Raw genomic sequence first — 25,254 nt, 5'->3', positions numbered from 1 at the left:
TATCAATTACACACACACACACACACAACGTCACGCCTTTTTATCCCCGAAGGGGTAGGCAGAGGTGCACATTACGACACGTAATGCCGCTATACAATGTACACCCACTTTTCACCATTTGTGTTATAAGTCCCATGTAATAGGGGGTGAGTCTATTGCCATACATATGTTATCAATTATATAAAAATAAGTCGGCTTTTCCTTCCTGACGCTATAACTCCAGAACGCACGAACCGATTTCCACGGTTTTGTATTAGTTGGAAAGGTATCGGGCTGCGTGAGGTTTTCAAGACAAGACAATTCAGGAAAAAAATCAAGAGAAATGCAAGAAAATAGGGAAAATCATTAGAGGCGAAACGGAATTCGCCGGGTGCAAACCCGGCGAGTATATTGATATTTTCTGTATGAAAAAAATATTTTTTTAAACTATTTTCAAAATCTCATCATAGTAAAGTTTGACGATTCTGAAATTAACATTGTTGAAAGAAAATTGAAGTTTTTAATAAATGAATATTGAAAAAATACCCAGTTTTTACTAGGAGCACTAGGATATTCTACTATGTAGCGATTACAAACATACAATTTCATATTTTTTCGTGCACACGATACCCAGACCCGGAAAAACAATTTGTGGATGACACAAAGATTCTGTGCGGGAATCGAACTCACGACACGTTGCGCAGCAATGTATGTAATACGTAATTGGTCTGGAATAACACATAGGACACTTTTTTTTGACTGTACGGTTGGTGCGGTGGCTGGGCAACTGGCTGCCGTGCAACGGGTAGCGGATTCGATTCCCGCATGGAGCAACTCTTTGTGTGATCCACAAATTGTTGTTTCGGGTCTGGGTGTCATGTGCATGTGTACCTGTACGTTTGTAAAGGCACCCACGACACAGGAAAAAAACCTAATGAGGGGCAACGTTTTAAAAAAATAAAAATATCCCACGGAACCGCGGGCGAAGCCGCCAGCAGAAACTAGTATTTCTATAGATAATTGTGCAATAAAACACCAAGTAATAGTTAAATATTTTAATTTTATTTCTTTCAATCGATTGAAAAAAGCAACTGGATTATTTTGTTTTAATTTACTAATACTTAAATATTTGAACTTTTATACTGAGGCTTTCCACTTTTACCTATTATACATATGAGATACATAATATGGTGCTGCTATAATAAAATAGATTTACTTATATAAACACAATCTAACATTAGAATGATGATGGCGATTACAACAGTTTTTAAATACCTATCGGTCACCAACTCAAGACTTGAAATAAACATGGCAAATATCCCGTCTTAAGAGTTTCCGATATGTTCAGCACTGTTGCAAGCGCCATGACCAGTTAGAAATAGAAAAACATGGTAAATAACAGTTTCAAGTTCCAATTCTGGTACAGTAAGCTATTACAACAAATTAATAAAATAGTCGCCATTCATTGTTTCAGACTAGATTGACTTTCTTATAATCCTTCCTTTATTTCTGATCTTACAAAGCTTTGACAGAATTCTTGATCTTGCTCCACTCATCATCACACCGAAGAATGTTAGTGTACTTGGTGACAGGCTGGTACGCCTTCAGTTTAGCTTCGTTCTTCAGTTCCACGGTAGAAGGATCGCTGAACTCTCCCTCTAGTGAGAAGGAGGCTCCGTAGTGGTCAGGACCGGTCACGAAGCCGTAAGGAGTCAGGAAGTCATCACGGCTCTGAGAAGTACTCTTTCCACAGAGACCCCAGGTGGAACTGCGGTGGTCAGCAGTGAAGATGACGAGTCTTTGCTTGTCATATACCAGGCGGAGAGCTTCGTTGTGGATGTAGAATATCTGGGTACCATCAGCCATTGTGTGGTACTGCAGTAGAGGGACGTTCTCTGCGTTTGACCAGTACGTGGTCAGAGCACCTTCGCCCACCTTCAGCGTGTTGCTCTTTACTTCAACAGCTGATGGCTTGATCTCAAGTTCTAGGTAGTCTCCGGCTTTAGTCCTGTAAAAAAAATGTAACGCCTTTAATCCCCGAAATGGTAGGCAGAGAAGCATTGTGGCACGTAATGCCACTGTACAATCCACACCCACTTTTCACAATAAAATTTATGTTGTAAGTTCCATGTGGTGGTGAGCCTATTGCCATATACCGGGCACATTTCCAGACTCCGTGCTACCACTGAGAAATTTTCGAAAAACCGTAAAAAGCCTAAACCCCTGCTCGGCTGTCGCACTTGCAACCACTTGACCAACGAGGCAATCAAAATATAAATAGTAAAGAAAGCACAAAAGCAAAAGCTAGTGTGAAATAAACTCTTTATAAACATATGTCACAGTAGTTAGTACTTACTTGTAAGAAACGTAGACCTCCTCATGGTCCTCACTGGGTCTTCTGGCAAGGATGACCAGGTCATCATGGTGCTCATCGACCATCACTGCGTGCCAGGAACTGGTCAGGTAGTACTCGTAGCTGCGGCCACTAAACGTCCAGACTTTACTGCTGTCCAACGAGCAGTATGCTGTTGAAGAAAGTTTAATTTATTATTTATAGAGAAAGCGAAACTTTTTTTTATGTAAACGAGCAGACGTATCACCTGATGGTAAGCAATCGCCCCCGCCCATGGACACTTGAAACACCAGAGGCGTTACAAGTGCGTTGCCAGCTTTTTGGGAGTTAGGAATTTAAGGGTTGTTGTTTGGGAATCGGGGATTGGGAAGATTGGGAAGGGGGGACTATGTTTTTTCTCCCGTGTCGTGGGTGCGTTTACAAACATACAAGTTCACATACACATGACACACAGATCCGAAACAACAATTTGTGGATCACACAAAGAGTTGCTCCGTGCGGGAATCGAACCCGCTACCTGTAGCACGGCAGCCAGTTGCCCAGCCACCGCACTAACCGTGCAGTCTTGCGGGGCTTGTATAAATCTATAATCTAAAATATACTCACGCATTTGTTGGTATCCATAGTACACATTGTACGCTCGTTCCCAGTCAGAAATTGGCGCGTAGTAAGCCATAGCATAGGGGAAGTATTCCAAGGCTTGAACATTCTTCCAATTGAATACTCCGTACTTAGTCGTGAATTTATAGTTTATATAATTATCATAGTAATAGGCTTGTATTTCGATCTCCATTTTACCATCGTCTAGTGCCTTTAGTAAATGCTCTTCATGTTCCCAAGAGTAAAAGTCCTTTAGCATTTCATATGCATTATAAGTCGTGTTCCAGTATTCCTGTTTGAGGTCTTTATATGAGGCAATATACTTGAAGTAGTCCGGGGCACCTGCCTTAATGATCATCTTGTAGCAGTCCATCTGATAGAAGTTGTCTTTACTGACTTGTTGCAAGCATCGTTTCGCCAATGGGTCATTTTTCAACAGTTCCGTATACTTCTCGCTTCGCTCACCAAATCCTTGGAAGTGAATATTATCGGAATTTCCATATTTAATGTCTAGTTCCGACGTTAGTTTAACCTTGTTCTTCAGAGCCTCTTCAAAGTTGAGGACAACAATTTTAGGTTTGACTTCCTTGTATACTACATTGATTTGGTCTAAACCTAATGGCTTGAAATCAAAGAACATTACTGCCTGGTACTTATCATCCACGAAACTGTCAGCGACGGCGGCGCTGAATACGTACTCGGCCTTTTGTTTTTGATTGAAAACAACACTGAAGTCATAAACTGCCACTTGAGCTGACTCAATGCCAGTAGCTGCGCGTTTGACCATCTCTTCACGGCGAGCTTCGCTATTGGCAGAAACATCATTCATAACAGCGGCTGGTCCCATTTCACCGCTAAACTTCTGGTTGTACAATTTATCTGTAAAATTACATATGTACGTTACGTTACATTTATTTTCTTTTACATTTAAAATTTAAAAACCACTCTTTTGGTACTTTTTTTTTAACTTACCGTAGAATAAGTTTAAGGTGATATCCTTATTCTCGCACTCCTTAGCGATATATTTGAAATTGAATTGACTTAAAGCGACGTCTTTTTGGTACAGTAATTCACCGAAATTTGTCAAAAAGTCAGCATCAAATAATTTATTCAGTTCTTTAGCATCAGATGAATAAGAGTAGCCTTGAACATGATAGGAGAGACCGACTGAGGAACCTATCTTCGTATCAACTGATAGAACTTTAGCAGGACGTTCGATGTATTTGGTAGCGGTGGTCTCAGATACTGTCAATAGAGAATCTACGTTTTGCCAAGTAGTGTATGGCCAAACGCTCCAATGAACTAAAGTGGCGTCTTGTTCTGGTAGAACGAAATTCAATTTAATTTGTTTTGGCAATATATGTGTATTCAGATTGACGGGGAAATGGAGTTGGAGCTTGTTTATTACACCAACAGCTGCGTATTCTCCTTTGAGCATGTCTAAGAAACCAAGACTGCCATCCAAGTTTCTTGCGTAGGTAAAGTCAATATTTTTGTGCACGTAAAACTGGTTGCTTGTCTTTTCGAATTGGAATTTCACATTGCCATTAAATGAAAGCATTAAGGGTTCATTGTACTCGAAGTAGAATGGCACACCAGAAGCCAGGGGGAACGCCACGTAGGTTTGTTTGTGGTTCAATACTTTAGTGTATTGGACATCGACTCCCTTCAACAACTGCTCCGCATTTTGAATCAGGTTAGCAATAAAAGCTTTAAGATCTTCTTCGTTAAAGGTGATGAGTTTCTGTTGGTTTAGGTTTTCCAGGAACATTGAGCCCTCAAGTGGATCCCAAGACTTGGGTTTAATGTTTAGTTTTTCAGCGAGTTCCTTGGCCGAGAACTTTAGGTCAGCCTTCACCTTCCCTGGCTCGTACATCATTCCTATGATGTACTCTAACAACTGTTGGACTCCAGTTACAGACAAAGTTACCTGAAATAGATAAAAAAGTAATTCAGCATACACAGAGTTTACCACGATTTTAACCATACTTTATGACGCAGCCAAATTTTTTTAGATCGTCGTAACCTCACGCCTTTTATCCCTGAAGGGGTAGGCAGAAGTGCACATTATGGCACGTAATGCCACTGTACAATGTACACCCACTTTTCACCGTTTGTGTTATAAGTCCCTTGTATTAGGGGTGATGTGAACCATATACTAGGCTGAACACGAACAAAGCCAGTGATACTTTGCCCGACCCAGGAATCGAACCTGAGACCCCATGCCCGTCAGTCGCACTTGCGACCATTCAGTCAACGAGACAGTCATTCGGCGACACAGTCAAGGCATTTTTTAGGTTAACTTAATTAAACAATATCAGGCGAAAAAAAACCCCTAAATTTAACACCCACCTGACTTTCTTCAGTGACACCAGTACCTCTGGACCTCAAGGCTGACCTGTGGTACAAAGGGAAGTAGTTATCCTCACTGCCGATGTACGACAGTTCTCTGAAGTATGCAATGTCATCCTCACTCGTGTACTCATCGATGATGCTGTCTGTCGATAGGCGGTATCCATACTTCTCTTCCGAGACTAAGTACTTCACGGACTGAGCGGTTTTAGCTCTGAAACATTAAATACACGTAGTGATAAAAATAATTTGAAGTATATTTTTTTTTATTAAATTTGCAATATATCTCTATAAAAAAAACTTACAGATCACTGAAGCGAGGATCTTTCAATTTGGCTGCGAATTTAATACCGTTGGCCAGAACAGCTCGTACTTGTGTACTGGGATCGATGTTCGTCATGTGTGCCATTACTTGCATCATCTCTGGTGTAGGAACAGCCATGAAAATATTCAGCGCGGCAATGACCCTCACTTCGTAAGGCTCAGCAGTATTCACCAAAATGCTGTAAAGTGCAGCTCTTACGTTCTCATTTTTAGTATTTGCCAACGGCTTAAGACTGGCAATGATTTGTACACGAAGGTACTTAGATACTTTAACGGTACCGTCCAAATAAGGAGCAAACCCTTTCAGGACGGCTGGATGGACCAGATTACCAAGAGCTCGCACGTAAACTTGTGCTTTATTGGAGTCTCCAATTTCTACAGCCTGTTTCAATTCTTTGAAAAGGTGTGGAATGACGGTTTCCTCAACAAACGCGTGTTCTTTACTGAATCGCATAAATTTGGTAGCTGCTAACAGAACAGAATTATTTAAAGATGGTTCCTTCATTACTTCAGGGTTGGTTGCAAGGCCGAAGAATTTCCTTTGGACGTCCATCGTAGGGTAACGAAGAGACGAGGCGATAGCAGAAATTAACTGAGCTGCTTCTTCTCCGTGTACTTTTTTCTCTGTTATCCAAAACCTTATTTGTTCAAATGCGGGTATGGTTCCCGCTTGCGCGACGGCGTCTCTATAAATTGTCCACATATTAGCCTTAGCAATGTTCTTCGAGGACTTGGCAATTTCGACGCTGCTGGTCAACTCTTTCAGCTGTTCCTTATTGAAAGAAATAATTAAACGCACGAGCACGTTGAACTTTGAAAGGAAATCAGCTTTTGGTAATTTATCCGGTGTTTGCAGCAAAGGAGTCATATCTTGCAGTAATTTTTGAGCATTGGCAATACTTTGTTCACTAGCTTTGGGGAAGAACATGGATTCAGTCATTGTTAATATCAGGGAATCAACTTGGCGAACTTCTTCAGCCTTTTCCCACTCATCGTCTTCACTTATCCATTGAGCGTATCCAAGCATGACTTTTACGTAACTGTAAAGTTCAGCCTTTTGCTTACCATACAGAAGAGGACTAACGAAAACGGTGCTTATAGTTTCTGATTTATAAATCGTGCCTTTCTGACCAACAACATAGCGAGCTTCCGTCGTGTGCTTGATAAATTGCTTCTCTTCATTTTCAGTCGCAATGCCATGCCAGAGTGCACCCTGTGGCACACCATATTGGAACGTGGCGTATTTCTTGCATGAACCGTAGTTGTTCTCTTTAATTACCTCAAAAGGATCTTCCTCTATATTAAATTTAGGTAATTCGCGATGCCAGTCCACAGAAAGAGGTGCAACGGTATACATGGTCTCACATTCGCCACTGACATCAGTTTCCACCTTCTTAAAAAGACCTTGGTGTGTCTCTTTGTCATAGTAGTTGGGGAAGTCGGGAACGTAGCCATTAGTGGACAAATCCACTTGAAGAGCGCTGACCAGACCTTTGAGCAAGTTTTCGTGAGCCACGGAGAGAGTTTTAGGGACAGTCAATGATTTAACACGACCTCCTTCAACGAATATGTCAAAGGCTTCGTCGAAAATCTCAATAGGTTGATACTTGATGTCGGAAGGTATTTCAGTGAATGAAATTTTCTCTTCCTCAAGTTTTGCGTACTGTGGTTTGCTCAGTTTAGCTATGAGGTGGCCTGGTGCAATGACGCGGACTGTGAACTTGGTCTTAAAAGCACTGCCGATGTTCTTGCTGTTGTCATAAGCAGCCCAGGTGTAGCTGTCTATGTTGTAGTGGTATTCATACTTGTCCTTCCAAGGCCAGGTGTTGGTCTCAATATGAGCAGACGATGCTACCGCGGCTGAAATTATAAAAACAAAATTAAATGATAAAAAGATTTTCCAAATCGGGGAGTGAGTTCGCAACCTTTATCGATATACATAATATATGAAATACATAGCATAATAATATGTTATCTTGCGATAATACACAAATATTTCATTTCCAAAATGTATGCTATGTAGCTCCGCTTCGAGAGTGAAATAGCTAAACTGTGAAACTATGCGACCGTTTCCACCGATACATAGCTTACTATGTGTACCAATGAATATGATTGGTGGAAGCCAAACGCATCCGCAGCAGCGTAGCACATCTCTGCTGGAAAATCAGCCTAATTCGCAAAGGTTTATAGGTGATTATAAAGATTAGGTAACGCCTATATTATTCTTCAGCTACTAATTATGAATATACCCCTTACAAATACACACCTATACTTGAATCAGCAAATATTTTTGATCACATCACTACATAGTATAAAACAAAGTCGCTTTCTCTGTCCCCATGTCCCTTTGTATGCTTAAATCTTTAAAACTACGCAACGGATTTTGATGTGATTTTTGTAATAGATAGAGTGATTCAAGAGGAAGGTTCCTATGTATAATACATGCGTACCATATCACCATGCGAGACTGGGGCAGATCGCTAGTAAATAATATAATAGTTTGTGGGAACTGCATTAATTTTTATTGTCCTCTAGGTTATTTTCTTTTTCTATCGCTTTGATTGAAGAATTTGAAATAATTGAAACAATGTAACCAAGATTGTATTGTGAATCTGATTGAAAAGGAGTAACCTATGGAGTTTCTTGCTCGTTTTTCTCCATAGGAATCTACACTATGGAACGAGCAAATAGTTTTAAGAGGACTGACCGACAGACATACGTTATTAATATTATTATATTTGCTTTTGACATTCAAACGTGCCTTCCTGGTCTATATGAAATAAATGATTTTGACTTTGATTGAACCCACAACACGCAGTGCACGACCCAGTATTGCAGTAATAAAACTATATAAAATAAAATTAGCTAATAATATTGTACGAGTAATTAATAAAACCCATAATATCGACATTAAACTCACCGATGAACGCCGTCAGTAAAATCAGTTTCATTTTCCCAAAAACTTGCAGTGGTCGTTGTCAGTGACGAAGATACACAATTCTGTTGCAGAGAAACTGAATTACACGCTTATATACAATGCATTTTTCCTACATTTTACTTGTCAGCTAACCTCTGACCAAAACTGATAACTCTCTTTTAAACATCAATACAATACAAAAATACTTTTGCTATTGTTAAGTGCTATTTATCTTTTGTTAATCGTCCAGTGCAGAATGAGTGTGGATAACCTCAATATGTTTTTTAATTTCTTTTTTGTAGGACAAACCCGCCACTACTTCTCAAAACCGCTGCAATTCCTGTGAGCCAGGATCTACAGTAAATACAACCATGAAAGTTAAGGAACACTGAAGTCCGACGCGGCGCAGGGATGTGAAGAACTATCTTGGAGCCCGCAACGAAATAAATCAGAAGATATTATTGGAAGACCTTAATGTGTTTTATTATCAGTATTATATGATATATTTTATTTCTGTTATACTTTGTTAAGTAATTTGAAAAGTAAGTATTAAGTTGCTACTAGTACGGCGAGCCTCATACAACCATCAGAACAGATGGGCCCCAGTTAGGCTGATGCCTGATCCGGAGCTGCGGACTACCTAGCGGGTTTACCGGGGCTCCGCCTCGAAAAGCAAGAGTAGGAACGGGATAGTTTTTAGGCAGTAAGAGTCTGACAATGTCTCTCGCCTCGCCCATAGCGGGAGAAGTCATTGGGGACGATTTTTCACTCAAAAAAAGTATTAAGTTTCCAAAATTACTACATACGGTACCAAAACCTTATGCCCGGCCTCTTTGATGATAAACGGTCTATCACTATATCATAAACCCATATTCCTGCTGGAATATCACAAACTGTTGATGTTCTTGTCAAAGTCAAAACAATTATTTCAATTGGACTAATTTAAGACACTTTGGTGAGTCCAAGTTAGTCCAAAGTAGCGATACCAGCAGCAGTTACCAGAGTTTTGAGCTATTGATGAAATAAATACCACATAAAAAAAATATCCGACCTCGTATGATCTTTCAACCATTGATAGAGATCATATACTTAATTTTAAAACCCGATAGGTAACTAAATAAGTAAGCATGCGACGACATGTGACTTTAATAAACGTGCCAGCATAATTATAATGTGCGATACGGTCGTACCGTACCGTAGTTATTAAGGGGCTTTGCACATGAAGCAAATTATCTTAAGGTGACTATCAACTTTTACAAAACAGTTATAAAAGTGTGCCTTCAAAACCTACCAACGGCAAGTATGACTATTTTCGAGTTATATGTAGTTTCTAAGCATATTTAGACACCACTGACAAACGGGAAAACCTAGCCTTATAATTTCTAATTATAAGTTTGAAATCGCCAACCCGCATTGAGCAAGCGTGGTGATTAATGCTCCGTGTGAGAAGAGGCCTTTGGTCAGCAGTGGCCGCTTATAGGCTGATTATGTGATGATGTTGCGGCAATTAGGTCTAACTTAGTCATCGATAGCAGTAACTGAAAACTGTTGAAGATTACCGACTAGAAACTCAGGTTGCTATGTGTGTGTAGTCCAATCTAAATAAATGACCCGTTTGATGATAAAGGCTGTATTGTCATTACATTGTTTTCATATATCTATACGATTATAATGTAAAGGATCAAAATAATTTAGTCAATGAGATTGTAAAAAAAAAAAACATTTTCATTTTATATTTAAAAGAGTAACGATAGAGTTTTTTGCTCGTTCTTCTCCATTCGAAGCCACAATTTGGGACGAGCACCTAGTTTCACCGACAGACCTATTGACCAAGAGTGCCTATTTAAGAATTAATTGAAATAAATGCTTTGACTTTAAAATACATATTAACTGCTCCATGTTTGTCCGCGTGTAAAGTGCCTTAGAATAATATCAACTCCAGAGCTCCGTATCATCAATATTTTGAGTGTCATAATATTATGTTATCACTTTCGCGTAACTATTAACAATAATTTAGTATCACTAGGTAAGTTTATGAAGACGTGGGTTGTGAGTTTTCTGCGATAATAATTAAAGTGAGATAATAAGTTAAAATAACAATGCTATTGTCTTGTCTTGCCGTTTATTGGTTCAGTACGAGTCTCCAATCTCCAATGGTATAAGCCGCTATACGAGCAGAGGATCACCTGATAGTAAGCAATCGCCGCCGTCTATATACACCCGATTTATAGAGGCTGTGGTATCACTCCGGTGGAGCCGGCCCATTGCACCGAAGCATGGCTCTCCCACACTTCACAATCTGACTGTCTAACTGCACAGTTGGTGTGGTGGCTGGGCAACCGGCTGCCCTGCAACGTGTAGCGGGCTTGATTCCCGCACGAAGCAATTCTTTGTGTGATCCACAAATTGTTGTTTCGGGTCTGGGTGTCATGTGTATGTGACATTGTATGTTTGTAAACGCACTCACGACACAGGAGAAAATCCTAGTGAGGAGAAAATGTCTTTCTTTTTTAAATCTAAAATAGTCAAAACGCCGGCAAAGCATTTGTAACTCCTCAGATGTTACAAGTGCGTTGGACGGCGCCGATAGCTTACTACCAGGTGAACCGCCAAATCAAAAACACCTACTACTGTAGCTCCCAACACATTCATGCATCTGATAATGGTTTAGTTTATCTATTTAGAACTTAAACTAAATTAATCGTTCGAATAGTCCCGAAGTCTCGGCTAGATCAAGTGTCACTGACCTAACATACAAAACATCTGGCTTTAACTTTTTTTTAATAAGCAATGTTTAATTTTTTTGCAACATACATACGCTTACAGCTTCCTTCCTAGACATAAGTCATTTATGTATAATAATATCGAGAACATAAAACATAATGTTTTGATGTCACGTTTTCGGATACAGGAAAAAAATTGTCAATATTTTTTCAATATAATCTGGTAATGGTGCAGCCGAATACTCTAATGCCAATGGTCACCCGAAACACCAGAGGCGTTATAAGTGCGTTGCCGACCTTTTGGAGCTTAGGAACTTAAGGGTTGTTAGGAAACCGGGAACAGGGGTAATTGGGCCTACGGTAACCTCTCTCACACTACGCAAGCGTTGTTTCACGTCAGTATTCAGTGAGGTCGTAGTAACACTCCGGTCGAGCCGGCCCATTCTATCTACTCTAACCATATACTTCTGAGGCTTGCTTAAAAACAAAATAAAAGAAAAAAATTTTAAAATCTTATCTTTAATTGAGCATTAATATTAACGGCAGCAACTGCCTCTAATAATAAAAAAAAAACAAGATGTCTGAACATCTTAAAATAATAATGAGCAAATTAAGAGATCTCAAAAGGGGAAATACTTATGTAGATAATCCTAATACGAGATTCTTTGGAAAGCATGCATTTGTACATTTTTAGGAATAACTTAAAAACTAATTGCTTGAGATTTTACAAATACTTTAACTTAAAAATCGTAGCTAATCTAAAATGGTCCTCATTTATTTAAGTCATAAGATCGCTTTTCGTAAATCTTATCTCATTAATCTATGTCTTACACATAATTGAGCAAATATAGGTGCAAATGGAACAGTTTCTTAATATCTAGGCATTTAAAATACAATTTAGGTAAAATGTTTACCTAAAAATAAAAATAATACGTAACTAAAGAATTAATAATTGTTATAAGTAGTCGTATATTAAAGAGATCCGAGTATTTTTTTTTCAAATAATGATGTTATATATTTTTATAATAACTATCGTTATTATCGGTTTACTCACTTACTAATGGAGAAAAGCTCATAGGCTGCGCAACGTCGTCACCGCGTCTGCGTACGCTGCTCATGATTAAGAGTCCCTATGTGACTCGGAACTAGGTAAAACTTTTCTCCTTTAATGTACGTGAGTAAAGCGTGATTTTTAGTTAATGGTGTTTATAAATGCAATAGTAGGTTTTTATATGTCTTTTCTTTTAGACTTCTGACTAACATTTTTTATAATTTTGTAAACATTTAGTACCTACGTACATTGTGTCATTGGCTAATTCACACGGTAGGTAACGGTAATACGGGGTAAATAGGGACAGAAGAGAGGTGAATAGGTATAGGGAAATTCTTCATAGTATCTATTTACCCTTCCTCTATCACTCTCGATCCCATTCACCCCGTTTTACCGTAGGTAAAAGTTGGTACCATACTTAATTGTTACTAGGTTGGCCAAGTCAAAACATTATTATCTGAATTGATCCCGTACATAGACATATTATCTACAATAATTAGCAACTAGTAATAAAAGATAAACTCTGTTTCGTATACAGTCTTTTTTATCACCAGCCAATTTAGTTCTGAGAGTCAAACATTACATTAAAAAAAAAACTTTTTACAAAACAAATAACCGACTTTACTGACGAAAGACGGTTAAAAAGTCATTAAAAGGATCAAATAGACTTCCATTTCGAAAGTCTTTGTTTCTCATTATTGTTTGTTTAAAAGTTATTTTGACCATTTTAGTTTTCTTTTTAACCGATTTTCTTCAGTATAGTCGGTTTTCTTTTTTTTTTATTTTAAAATATAATGTTTGAATGATACCTAACTCTCAGACTACCTAGCGAGTTTACCGGGGCTCCAACTTGAAAATCAGGAGTAAGAACGAGGTGGTTTTTAGTCCCTAAGAGTTTGACACTCCCTCTCGCCTGGCCCAAGGCTGAAGAAGTCATTGGATTTTCCTCCTTAAAAAACACTCTCAGAATAAATTTGGCTGGTAATAAAAAAAAAATCAGTCTGTATAAACCGTACGATATCTACTCTCTGTCGCTCCATCTGTTTACATTAAACTTATTTACAAATACTTCACTAAACATAACAATATCTGATAAAATATATTTTTAATTGGAATCGTTTGATTAAGAACTAACAAATTAATTTAGTAGACATTTCTATCGAAATTACTAGTTTCTTAAGTCTAAGTTTTTTGTGTTCACAACACAAGAAAAGACGCGTTATTTATAAGCACTTAGAATTATTAAAAAATTGAGCCAATCGTGTTCCTTCAGTCTTTTCAACCATAACTTTTAACAATACTTAAAGTTTAATTTTTGTTCAAATAATCTAAAATATATAACCTAAATACATCTGAAGTCTTAATTTGAGCCTCGTTTCTTTGTCTAAAAATTATCATAAACTAGCTTCTGCCATTCTCATGATGTGCGGTGAATCCGTGAGGGCAGCCCGGATCACGGCCACAGGCAGTGGAGGAACACCGCGGTGGTTTTAGCCGGTAAGAGTCCGACACGCCCCCGTCGTCCCCACGGCGTGGGAAATCCATGAGGATTTCCATCGCGATAAAAAAAAAAATCTCATGATGCCTTCTATGTATACATACCCCTACTCATGATGCGATATCAGTACCACTTTTGAGCAACGAAAGTAATAACTAATGAATTCATTATTTACTTAAGTTAAGTAAAACTTCCTACAATTTCTGCAACCTCGGTACAGTCAATTTATCTCTAATGCAACGTAGTGTAGTCAGCTTAGCTGGTGAGCTGGGGACTGTCTGTTCCTGGTCTGGTTTCCTTATCGGCCGTGATGCTGGTACACACGTGCGGGGAACGTTCGTGATGTGAGGGTGAGTCTTCACATGCTTCCGCAGAGAGGAGGGGTCTGTGTACCTCTTGCCGCAGCCGATAGCACCACAGGCGTAGGGTCTCTGGAAAGGTATTGTCATATTAACACGTGGTTTGAAAGAACGTAGAACTACGGGAGACATAATGTAGGTACATGACATACATACGTCTCACGCCTGTCTCCTATGGGGGTGGCTAGAGACTATGGCACGCCAATTTAATGCTACGATTATATTTATTACACACCTCTTTCGCTTCATCAACAGTTATCAGCTTTTTCATGCATGGTCGTCGGTTAAAGGTACTTTTAATTAGGCCCTTCTTTAATATATCGCCAATCTGGTACCGACTAGGCCCTATAATCCATTCATATTCGCCTTGTATATTTCTTTAGTAAATCGATTTGCCACACCTTTCACATATTGGTACCTCATATACCGACACACAAGAGGGTGATTGGTTTGTCACTGATAATAAATTGGTAAGTGTAAAAAAGTTTTCGCATTGCGCAATTTAAAAAAATATCGCGTTAGAAACGTTTTTGCAAAATAGTTCTAATCTTTTGAGGTCAATGATAGGTCATAATTTTGATTTTTAACTTAAACCTTGAAGGTTTATCAGTCTTTCGCGCGTGGTTTGAAAAAATTAAAGAAATCCTTGTCACATATCTTTGACACGTGTAAATATACTAAGTATGGCTCCAGCACTTCTTTCCAGTGGTACCATAGTCGATCACCGGTCGGCACCCAGTGGGAAGCCCAAGATATGCTTTCTACATTTCTATCCTTATCCGCACGCGCCCAAAGAGCCATCAGACCACCACAGATGTGGCCCAGTAGGGCTGATGCCTGATTCGGATCTGCGGACTACCTAGCGGGTTTACCGGGACTCCGGCTCGAAAAGCAGTAGTCGGAACGGGGTGATTTTTAGTCAGTAAGAGTCTGACACTCCCTCACCTCGCCCAGGGCGAGGAGGCTGAGTCACCCTCGTCCGTAGGAGAGCACCCTTAAAAATGAACCCCTACACGTGGCCTCTGGGTGGTGCTAACCAGGTGACAATTTGGTGGTAGGCTTCGGCCGACGGCATTATGACCACCCACCGAGCAAAACCGTGTCGCCAAGCGGCCTAGCCGTGTTCCGCCACGATGCTCGGTGACGCCGTATGAGAGGATGGGTCGAAGTGTTTGTTCCACTATGGGTAGACCGATCTGGCGCGCGCTGGTGTGGCTGCATCGGGTGGCCAGTCGCGGAGGGTAGCGGGATCCGAGGCACGGTGCACCGCTGGCCGACCGCAGATAGTTGGGGGCCCAATTAGCGTGCTAGCCACACGTGAAAGGCTGCCCCGCCATCTAGCGAAAAATCCCATGAATACGCCATCGTGCCGGTTGGCGACCGGACGAGAGGGCCCGATGGATATTCATGGGGGGGCTCGGGCGTCCCCGCAGTCTCCAGGCTGGCTTCCCAATGATGTAGCTAACTGCAGTGCGCGTCTGGGGTCGCCTGTGTGGAGGAACATTTCACTGCCATCCTCTCCGCAACCTTACACTCCTACCATGAGAACAAGAGAAAAGAAAAGGGTACAACAGCGGCTGCACTCCCTCTCCCTCAAAGTGCACCTCACGAATATTCGAGGCTTGCACTCAAATATCAATGCGGTCCATCACCATCTTGAGACCGAGTACCCTACACTCTTGTTTCTCTCGGAGACCCAGATCAGATGTCCGTCCGACGTTTCTTTTCTCAACTACCCAGGTTTTACCCTGGAGCACAATTTTGTTGCCCGTGCAGGCGTTTGCCTGTACGTCCAGGACGGCGTCTGTTACCGGCGTCTCCGAGACTTTGAAGACCCCAATTACTCTACATTGTGGATACTGATGAGCACAGGTATGGAGAAAATTCTCTATGCCTGTGTTTATCGGTCGCACAGCGGAGATTTGGAGACGACCAGATTAGCGCAATACCTAGTGGAGGCGGCGGACGCAGCTCGGCAGAGGTACCCTTCGGCCCAGTTGGTGTTACTGGGGGACTTTAACGCCCATCACCAGGAGTGGCTGTTCCCATACCAGTGCACTGACCATGCTGGGAGGGAGATGCGTAAGCTTGCGCTGACGCTTGGCCTGACCCAGCTGGTCCATGAGGCCACAAGGGTGCCTGATGTCGATACACAAACTGCCAACTGCTTAGACCTTCTGCTGACAACAGATCCAGACAGCTACTCAGTGTCAGTTTCATCACCCCTGGGTAGTTCTGACCACTGTCTGGTGAAATCTGTATCCACACACTCGCCGCAGGATCCTAGTCCCAGGGGATCTCGGCGGATGTGGCGGTACAAGTCAGCAGATTGGGATGGGATGCGATCTTTCTTTGCATCCTATCCTTGGCGGCCTGTTTGCTTCTCATCCAGTGACCCGTCAGCTTGTGCGGATGCCGTAGCGGGGGTGCTGCGTCAGGGCATGGAATACTACATCCCATTCTCGGACGCAGCATCTTCCGGTGGCACTCGTCCATGGTTTGATGCCGACTGCGGACGTGCTGAGGCGCGAAAGCATGCGGCATACTTGGCATGGGCGGGTGCCAGGCGCCGTAAGGCTGGCGACACTCCTCAGAAGAAGAGAGCCTTCAACCGGGCTGCCAAGTCATGCAAAAAGGCACTGCGGATGGCTCGGTTCAACCACATTGGCCGAATAGGGAACAAACTGGCTTCCTACCCAGCGGGGAGTAAAGCGTTCTGGTCCCTAGCCAGGGCGGTTGAATCGAACTTCTGCCGCCCCTCACTTCCGCCTCTCCTGGGGCCTGACGGGACGCTGGCTCACACCGCAGTAGAGAAAGCGAACTTGTTTGCTTCCCTATTTGCGGAGTCTTCACGTCTTGATACTGGTGGCGCTATGCCTCCTTCTCTACATAACGTTTGCGAGACAAAAATGTCGAAAATTCGCATCCGACAGAAGGAGGTATATAAGACGTTGCGTAATCTCGACGTGAATAAGGCCAGTGGACCCGACGGAATCTCAGCCGTGGTTTTAAAAACCTGTGCGCCTGAGTTGTCTCCAATCCTGACACGTCTGTTCCGCCTTTCCTTAGAGACGGGTCAAGTGCCGGTTGCATGGAAGCTGGCCAACGTGCAGCCTGTGCCCAAAAAGGTAGTCGTGCCGACCCCAATAATTACCGACCTATCTCGGTCACGTCCATACTCTGCAAGAGTATGGAACGTGTGCTTAACAACAGGCTCATGGCATACCTTGAAGGTAACGACCTCCTCAGCGATCGGCAGTATGGGTTTCGCCGCAACCGATCTACTGGGGACCTTCTTGCGTATGCCACTCACATTTGGAGCGAGGCCATCGAGAAGCACGGGGAAGCATTAGCTGTCTCGCTCGATATATCTAAGGCCTTTGACAGGGTATGGCACGACAGTCTTGTCGGCAAGCTTCCTGCGTATGGACTTCCCGCTGATCTGTGCAGATGGATTGCAGACTTCCTGACGGATCGGTCAATTCGAGTAGTCATCGATGGCTGCTCGTCTGACCAATTTGGCATTAACGCCGGAGTCCCTCAGGGGTCAGTACTTTCAGCAACGCTCTTTTTGCTGCACATCAACGACCTGCTTAAGCCCGGTATCTTTGGGTATGCGGATGACAGCACAGTTGTTGAAAGGTATGTGTCCGATGCGCGGACTAGCGGAACACAGATCCAGTCTCTAAGAGAATCAATGGTCGAACGGTTGAACTCGTCCTTGAAGGCGGTCTCCGATTGGGGTGACGCCAACTTGGTCAAGTTCAACGCTACCAAAACCCAGGCGTGTCTCTTCTCTGCCAAACGGAGTCAATTTCCGCTGACTCCTACTTTCCGAAATGTATCCGTTCCAATATCGGATCATCTTGAGCTTCTGGGCGTAACTCTATCGCCAACGCTAAACTTCGGTTCTTATATAGAGTCGAAGGCGCATCTGGCTGGTAGGAAGTTGGGTATCCTCTCGAAGGTGAGACGGTACTTCACACCGAAACAACTACTGAGCCTGTACCAGGCGCAGGTTCGGTCATGTATGGAGTACTGTTCTCACCTTTGGGACGGCTCGGCTAGACACCAGTTGGATGCGCTCGAGCGCATTGAAAGGCGTGCCAAGAAGCTCATCAATGATGATGCGCTTGTGGAGGCCCGGCTTCAAAGCCTTGAACACAGGCGCAAGGTCGCAAGCCTTTCCGTTTTTTACCGGATACATTTCGGAGAGTGTGCAGGGGAACTGCACAACTTGATTCCCCCTAGTCCTTTCCATCAACGAACCACAAGACAATCGGCGAGGCGTCACCGTTTCATGGTGGATATCCCACCCACTCGCACGAAGCGCTTCGCTTCAAGCTTCCTTGTGCGAACTGCTAGGGAGTGGAACTCCTTGCCGGAGTCTGTGTTTCCTGATGGGTACAACCTGGGTGTCTTCAAAGCCCGAGTGAATAGGTTGCTTATGGGCAGACGTGCTCCACCGTAGGCCGCATCATCACTTACCATCAGGCGAGATAGCGGCCAAACGTCGGCCCATTCAATATAAAAAAAAAAAAAAAAAAAAAGAAGTTATTGGATGATTTTCACCCCATAAAAAATCCATTCTTTTGACATAGCCTAGCCAATGGAATCGGTTCTCTCTCTCCTTCAATAATGAAATGTATTAAATGTAATACTCACAGCATTAAAATGTGTCCTCTGGTGTTTCGCTCTATCTGAGGAGTTTGAGAAGGCTTTCCTGCAGTGTGGAGCTGGACATGCGTACGGACGTTCACCAGTATGAGACCTCACATGGATCTTCAGGTTTTCCAATCTCGAGAACGCTTTGCCACATCCTGGATGCTGGAATATAAGAAAACCTGTTACTCTGTGGGATAATCTCAGAAGTGTGGGAGAGCCATGCTTTGCTACGAATGTGCTGGCTCGACCGGAGTGATACCACGGCATCACAGAAAACCGACATGAAACAACGCTTGTGTTGTGTTTCGCTGTGTGAGTGAGGTTACCGGAGGCCCAATTACCCCCCTTCCCAATCCCTGATTCCCCAACAACCTTTAAATTCCTAACCCCCAAAAGGCCGGCTGCTTCGCCCACAGTCCCGAGAGTTAAAAAACTGCCCTATGTGTTATTCCAGACCATAACCTACTCTAGTTCCAAATTTCATACCTATCCCTTCAGCCGTTTTGACGTGAAGGAGTACCAAACAAACATACAAAGTTTCGCATTTGTAATATTAGTGATATGTTTGTTACTTACATGGCACCTGTTGGGCTTATGTCCTGAATGAACGCGCATGTGTATCAGGAGCTTGTAGCGCGCATTAAATGGCCGCCGTTCCCGCGCACAGTCGCGCCAGAGACAGCTGAATTCATCACCTAGGAGGAAAAAATTTAAGTTGAAATTGTAGTTTACTTTAAAAAAAATATAAGTTCTAATGATATTATTAGTGACCATGTCAGTTAAAAACTTCTATCAAAATAATAAAGTTCATATGAATGCCTCGTTGGCCGAGTGGTTGCAAGTTCGATTGCCGGGCAAGGGGTCTCGGGTTCGATTCCCGGGTCGGGAGAAGTAAAATTTTCTCAATAGTAGCATGGAGTCTGGAATATGCTCAGTAATTATGGTAATAGGCTGACCCCCTATTACATGTGACTATTTGATTGATATGACATGTGACTATAGATGATAACACGAATGGTGATATTATATGGGTGTACATTGTATAGCGGCATTACGATGCCGTAGTGTACCTCTGCCTACTCGTTCGGGGATAAAAGGCCAATTTTCCCAAAATTCCCAATTTATCCAGTTTTTTTTTCCACAAATATTCGATCTTATAACAACACAATAAAGTTGATAATTGAAAGGGAGAAATGTCGTAGAACAATTCATCATCATCAATAGCCGAGAGTCCATTGCTGAATAAAGGCCTTTGTTCAGCAGTAGAACTTTGAAGTAGAATAGTTATGAACACAATATTAAAATAACATTGAAACCTACCTTTGTATGTGTTGACATGCGCCCTCTCGATGTGTTCCACTAGTGTAGTTTGGTTTGGATATCTCTCGTAACATTGCTCCCATAAACATACCCTTTCACCTAAAACATACATTATTTTAATTATGTGAATGACTCATTGAAAAATAATAATGATTGCTTTAAATTATTCTGTACCCTTAGTACGAGTTTGTTTTAAGTTGAACGAAAACGAGACGAGAGCGCGTTCAGCGCTCTGATTGGTTGGTTCATACGCACCGGCCAATCAGATCGCCAGTCGCGCTCCCGTTTCGTTTTCATTCATAATAAAGCAAACTCGTACTAAGGGTACTGTTATCGGCTTACTCACGTAACTGTTTGACGAGGAACTCGATTGAGGCAATCGCCGCGTCCTGTGTCGCGGAATGCTGTTCATGAATATGAGCCTCTATCATGGCTTGAAACTAGTCGAGTTTCTCGTCAAACAGTTTCGTGAATAAGCCGAGGACAAAATTAATAATTACTTTAGTATGTCTCACGAACGAACACGAACTAAAATGATTGATTTTGTTTGCAGTCAAAATAGTTACAAAATAAATATTACCTTGAACCTTATCCTTTTCATTCTTCCTAGGAACCGGAGTTTTACTATTTTCAACAACATTAACATTAGTATCTGTCTCATAATTCAAACCGAAATCGTCTAAATTAACAAATAAATCGTCTTCATCGAAATTTTCAGAATTTTCGTCGTAGTAACTTGAACTGTGAACATCACTTTCAACAGACTCTGATACCGAAATCTTTCTTTCATTTCTATCAAAACTGAATTCATTACAGCTTGTAGGAGTATCGGGGAGTACGTATTTTCTTTCTTCTAGGTTATAAAGTATGTTGTTTGGATAACTATAGTGTTCTAAGCTGTTCACAGTACCAACAGCATGTGGGACAGGAGTCACATTGTTGTACTCCGGCATTTGAGTATCATCAACATTATAATTGCAGTATCTCTTGGAAAACACTGTATCTATTGACGGTAAAAGATTCTTGTCTGGCGTCGCATTTAAATAATCTTCATTAAAATCTGGTGTTAATCTGCAAGATTCGCCATCTTCTCTGCACAGTTCATCGATCAGTGATTCATCATCAATGTAGTCGTTATTTGTTTCATACATTTTATTGTCTTGTCCCTTATACATATCAATTTTGCCATTCTTTTCTCCAAAGTCAATATTATCTAGATCTAAAAGGACTTCCTTAATATTTTGTTCATTAATATTGCTATCGATAACTTCATCTATAATTTCAAAATCAGCTTCGTTACTTGTCGGTGTGTTCCAATTATCTAAAACTTCAAAATCAAAACTTTCTTCCACGCCATATTTGAAACTATCGACTTTCTTATTCTTGTTACTATTTTCTAGTTCTAAATTAAATTGTGACATGTAGTAAGCGTGTAGATCTGTGACGTTGTCGTTTCTGTCGCTGAACATCTCTTCTTCGTAAGAAGGTATGATGTCAAATTGCGCCATGTTCTTAGGTTCATTTACCTACAAAGGTTCAGTAATCTCTATGTAGAGGTGTTGACATGTGGTGTTTACTCGTAACTTTGCGCATGTGGTTTTGCTATTATTATAAAAATAAACTTTCTCTGTGTATGATCACGCGTGGCTCGAGCATCTGCAAATTATAAATTTAATCGTCTCTTTAGAATTATTATTTAGTCGCCACACGTGTTACTGTGCTGACTTATAGCCTATTATTATTAGAGTTAGGAAGCTCATTCGTTCGATGATGCAAAATGGTTTTTATTTTTAAATACTGAATGGACATCTTATTGTTTGAATCACGCAGGAAATATATTTATGACATAAATCTTTGAACAATCACGACTTTATTGCCAAATGTCGTAAAGTCTAAATTACTTGTGTTTTTAGATATTCAGAGTTTTTTAGAAACACATGGATTTGGACTAAACCATGTGCTTAATCCATATAAATAACTTAAACAGAGTTATAGAAATATCATCCTAAACATAATATACCAAAGTAGGTACTATCTTAAAAATACAATCGTATATACATATATGTCCAATTTTGAGTTTACTCTGTATTATTAATGATGACGTGATTAGAAAAATAAATCAAGGCTCATTTGTTAACCTTGTGTAATTTATATTTTTACCAAGACCAATGCAGAGAATAGGGAAGCAACGGGATTTGTTCGCAGTTGTACTTATTTATAAATATGGCCTCGGAATATTGGCCAAACTACACAAAAATATGTAATAAATAGTAATATGTTTAGTAAGTTTTTAGTAAACTTTTAAGATTTAAAATTTTTATACTTTTTCGTTTTGACCGGGGGAAGCGTTGATGAAGGAAGTCTCACTTTTTGATAAATTATTTTGCAATTATTTGAATGAAATAACTTAATATTATTGCCTTATTTAAAAATGGCTGTACAAAAAATAGATATTTCGATACTTATAGATTATTTGTTATTTAAATACTTCTATTATGAGTTTAAAAGCCGTATCAAAATTAAATGTAAACATAAATTTCGGAGATCACTTTTTGCCCGACTTGGCAACTGAACTCAAGACTCAGAATCAGCAGTCACGCAGACAACGGCTGGACAGTGAAATCAGTCAAAATAAAATAAAATATCTCTTTGTTTTGTTGTTATCATAACAAAAATAAAGTCGGGCGAGTATAAATATTATTATAATACTAGCTTCTGCCAGCGTCTTTGCCCGCGTTCCCGTAGGATAAAAAACCTATGTGTTATTCCAGACCATAATCTAACCCTGTTCCAAATTTCATCTAGATCTCTTCAGCGGTTTTGACGTGAAGAGTAACTAGTAGACATAAAAACTTTCGTATTTATAATGTCCATAGATGGGGCCCAGTAGGGCTGATGCCTGGTCCGGAGCTGTGGACTACCTAACTAGTTTACCGGGGCTCCGGCTCAAAAAGCAGGAGTAAGAATGTGATTTTTAGTCAGTAAGAGTCTGACACTCCCACTCGTCTCGCCCAAGGTGGGAGAAATCATTGGATAATTTTCCCCTCAAAAAATAAAGGATAATATTTTATTATTTATTTATTATCGTTTCATCATTTAATTTCAAAACAAAATTACTTAGACATAATTGTAATTAATTTAGATGATAACTGATATATTACTATGTAAGCAATTAGCGTTATCATAACATTAATATATGTTACTCATACTAGTATATTTCCATTGCTTTGTACGCGTACAAATATATAATTATGTGATTTTTTTAAGTTTTTCAGTTACCTAGGTAAATACAGTTAACTAGGTTAACTAGGTACCTATTATTTTTTTAAGAAGCGAAATAGAGATTTTTACTTTACTGTGCTATGGTATCTATGATACTTAAATATATTTAGTACCTATTTAATATCTGCAAGCATTATGTTACCTTAACGGCCGAATAAATACGTAATTTGACATAGACTAAAACCAACTTCATCAGATTAAGAAAAATTCTCTTTTTTGAAAATAATTTTATCTTGGCTTCTTCATTAATCATGGCAAATAAGTTGAACAAGTGTGGACCCTTATCACGATAATATTTTCAATACAAAACTACAGAACTGTCAACAGACGGAAAATTTTAATATAATTCGCATCAGACAGATATGTTTATATTTCTTAATCATATTTTTTGTTTTACATAATTAATCTTGCTTTAGTGTTTTCATTGTCGGCACTTAAGCATGTAATTAAGCATGACTTCTTATGTGACAACAACGTATTCATATAAGAAAATAATAATTTAAGTTTGTTATGATTATCGAGAAACACAAGTAACCAAATACATTTTTTTTTTTGATAAGTTTAGTTTATCATAATTATTTATTTAATTAATATCACCATAAATATTTATCATATTTATTTAATGGTTACATTACCCAGTCCTTAGCAATAGTTTTCAGAACAAAATCGTTACTAAGAAATAGTTTAAGTAATCATTAAACATCTCTGACTACGGCAGTTTATAAGCAAATTTAACTTTAAACACACTAAAATACTAATATAAACAACACATAACAGCAATCAATACTCACTTATTTAAATAAAACAGCGGCAAAATGTAAAAACACAAACTTCACATTAATGGCGCGAACTGTCAAAGTGACACATAACCTAAAAATTTGTGTGCGCCGTGCACGAGTGAACAACACCACTACTTGTTCGGGAATAGTACGGGGGCTATAATAACGGGATCGGGAAAAAACTCCTTACTGAAACCATAAGACGACATAGAGATGGTGAGTTATGGAAGGGCTTAATGTGTTACACCGCTGTATGAAGAAGTAGGACGCCGCGCGTGCTCACATAAGTTAACTATTGTTTGTAATACTACAAATAATAAAAAAAATTAAAACCTTATATTTCTAGCAAAAAAAGCGTTTATAATACTATTTTTCTTTAATTTAGTTGTGGAGAGCATAAGTTTTAAAACTGACATTGGTCACTAACAATATCATTTGAACTCGAAACGGGATATTTAGGTACTTATCATTTTTGTCCATGATTTTGTCGCTTGCAACAGTGTCGAAATATTAGAAACTCAACAAAATTAACAAACGAGTTCTAATGATAGTATAAGTATTTTTTTTTATATTGAATCGTAAAAAATGTACACTATTTAACTTATTTTTTGATAAATTTAAAGACATAATACCCAACTTAAATCTAATCCAATGTTTATCACATTTCTAATAAAGTAAATCACTAACTTAATCTAACTAAAATACAAAATCATCTTCGCTCATGCACCATTTAGTTCCTCTAAATCAATGTAACAACATGTGCTCTCAAAGTACCAACTTTACCTTCCATCTAATCTTTTAAAACTAATCGAGTTATATTCTTATTCCCAAAGACATAAGGTTCATTATCATTTAGTGGTAGACAGGTTCTAAGTAAACATTTAAAGTTGTGCTTTACTGTCTTTTGGCGCCAAGAATATTTTTATTGATTCAGTTGTCAATAAAAAAATATTAATTGACAAAAACTACGACCAATATTGTGTTAAGTTAATTTATTTTATTTGTTTTCAACTTTTTGGTTCACAAAATGAAATATTAATGGTAGATACGGC

General features: G+C 40.0%; 2 protein-coding genes across 2 annotated transcripts; both read right to left on the bottom strand.

Annotated features, from left to right (window-relative positions):
* Window positions 1-1,019: 1,019 nt before the first annotated feature.
* LOC118280769 (vitellogenin) lies at window positions 1,020-8,674 on the bottom strand. Its single transcript, XM_050699442.1, has 7 exons — window positions 8,529-8,674; window positions 5,590-7,468; window positions 5,285-5,498; window positions 3,905-4,862; window positions 2,939-3,811; window positions 2,336-2,504; window positions 1,020-1,987 (listed from the first exon to the last, which is right to left on the bottom strand). Exons 1-7 carry the CDS (start codon window positions 8,557-8,559, stop codon window positions 1,495-1,497), a joined length of 4,617 nt encoding a protein of 1,538 aa, XP_050555399.1. The 5' UTR covers window positions 8,560-8,674; the 3' UTR covers window positions 1,020-1,494.
* A 3,608-nt stretch (window positions 8,675-12,282) lies between these two features.
* Window positions 12,283-24,373, bottom strand: LOC118280719 (zinc finger protein 76-like). The gene is made up of 6 exons (XM_035601043.2): window positions 24,215-24,373; window positions 20,722-21,797; window positions 20,142-20,240; window positions 19,398-19,516; window positions 18,822-18,983; window positions 12,283-14,228 (listed from the first exon to the last, which is right to left on the bottom strand). Exons 2-6 carry the CDS (start codon window positions 21,647-21,649, stop codon window positions 13,992-13,994), a joined length of 1,545 nt encoding a protein of 514 aa, XP_035456936.2. The 5' UTR covers window positions 21,650-21,797; window positions 24,215-24,373; the 3' UTR covers window positions 12,283-13,991.
* Between the last annotated feature and the right edge of the window lie 881 nt (window positions 24,374-25,254).

The sequence above is a fragment of the Spodoptera frugiperda genome, chromosome 16, assembly GCF_023101765.2.
Source record: "Spodoptera frugiperda isolate SF20-4 chromosome 16, AGI-APGP_CSIRO_Sfru_2.0, whole genome shotgun sequence".
Lineage (NCBI taxonomy): Eukaryota > Metazoa > Arthropoda > Insecta > Lepidoptera > Noctuidae > Spodoptera > Spodoptera frugiperda.
This window is presented reverse-complemented; position numbering and strand designations above follow the sequence as displayed.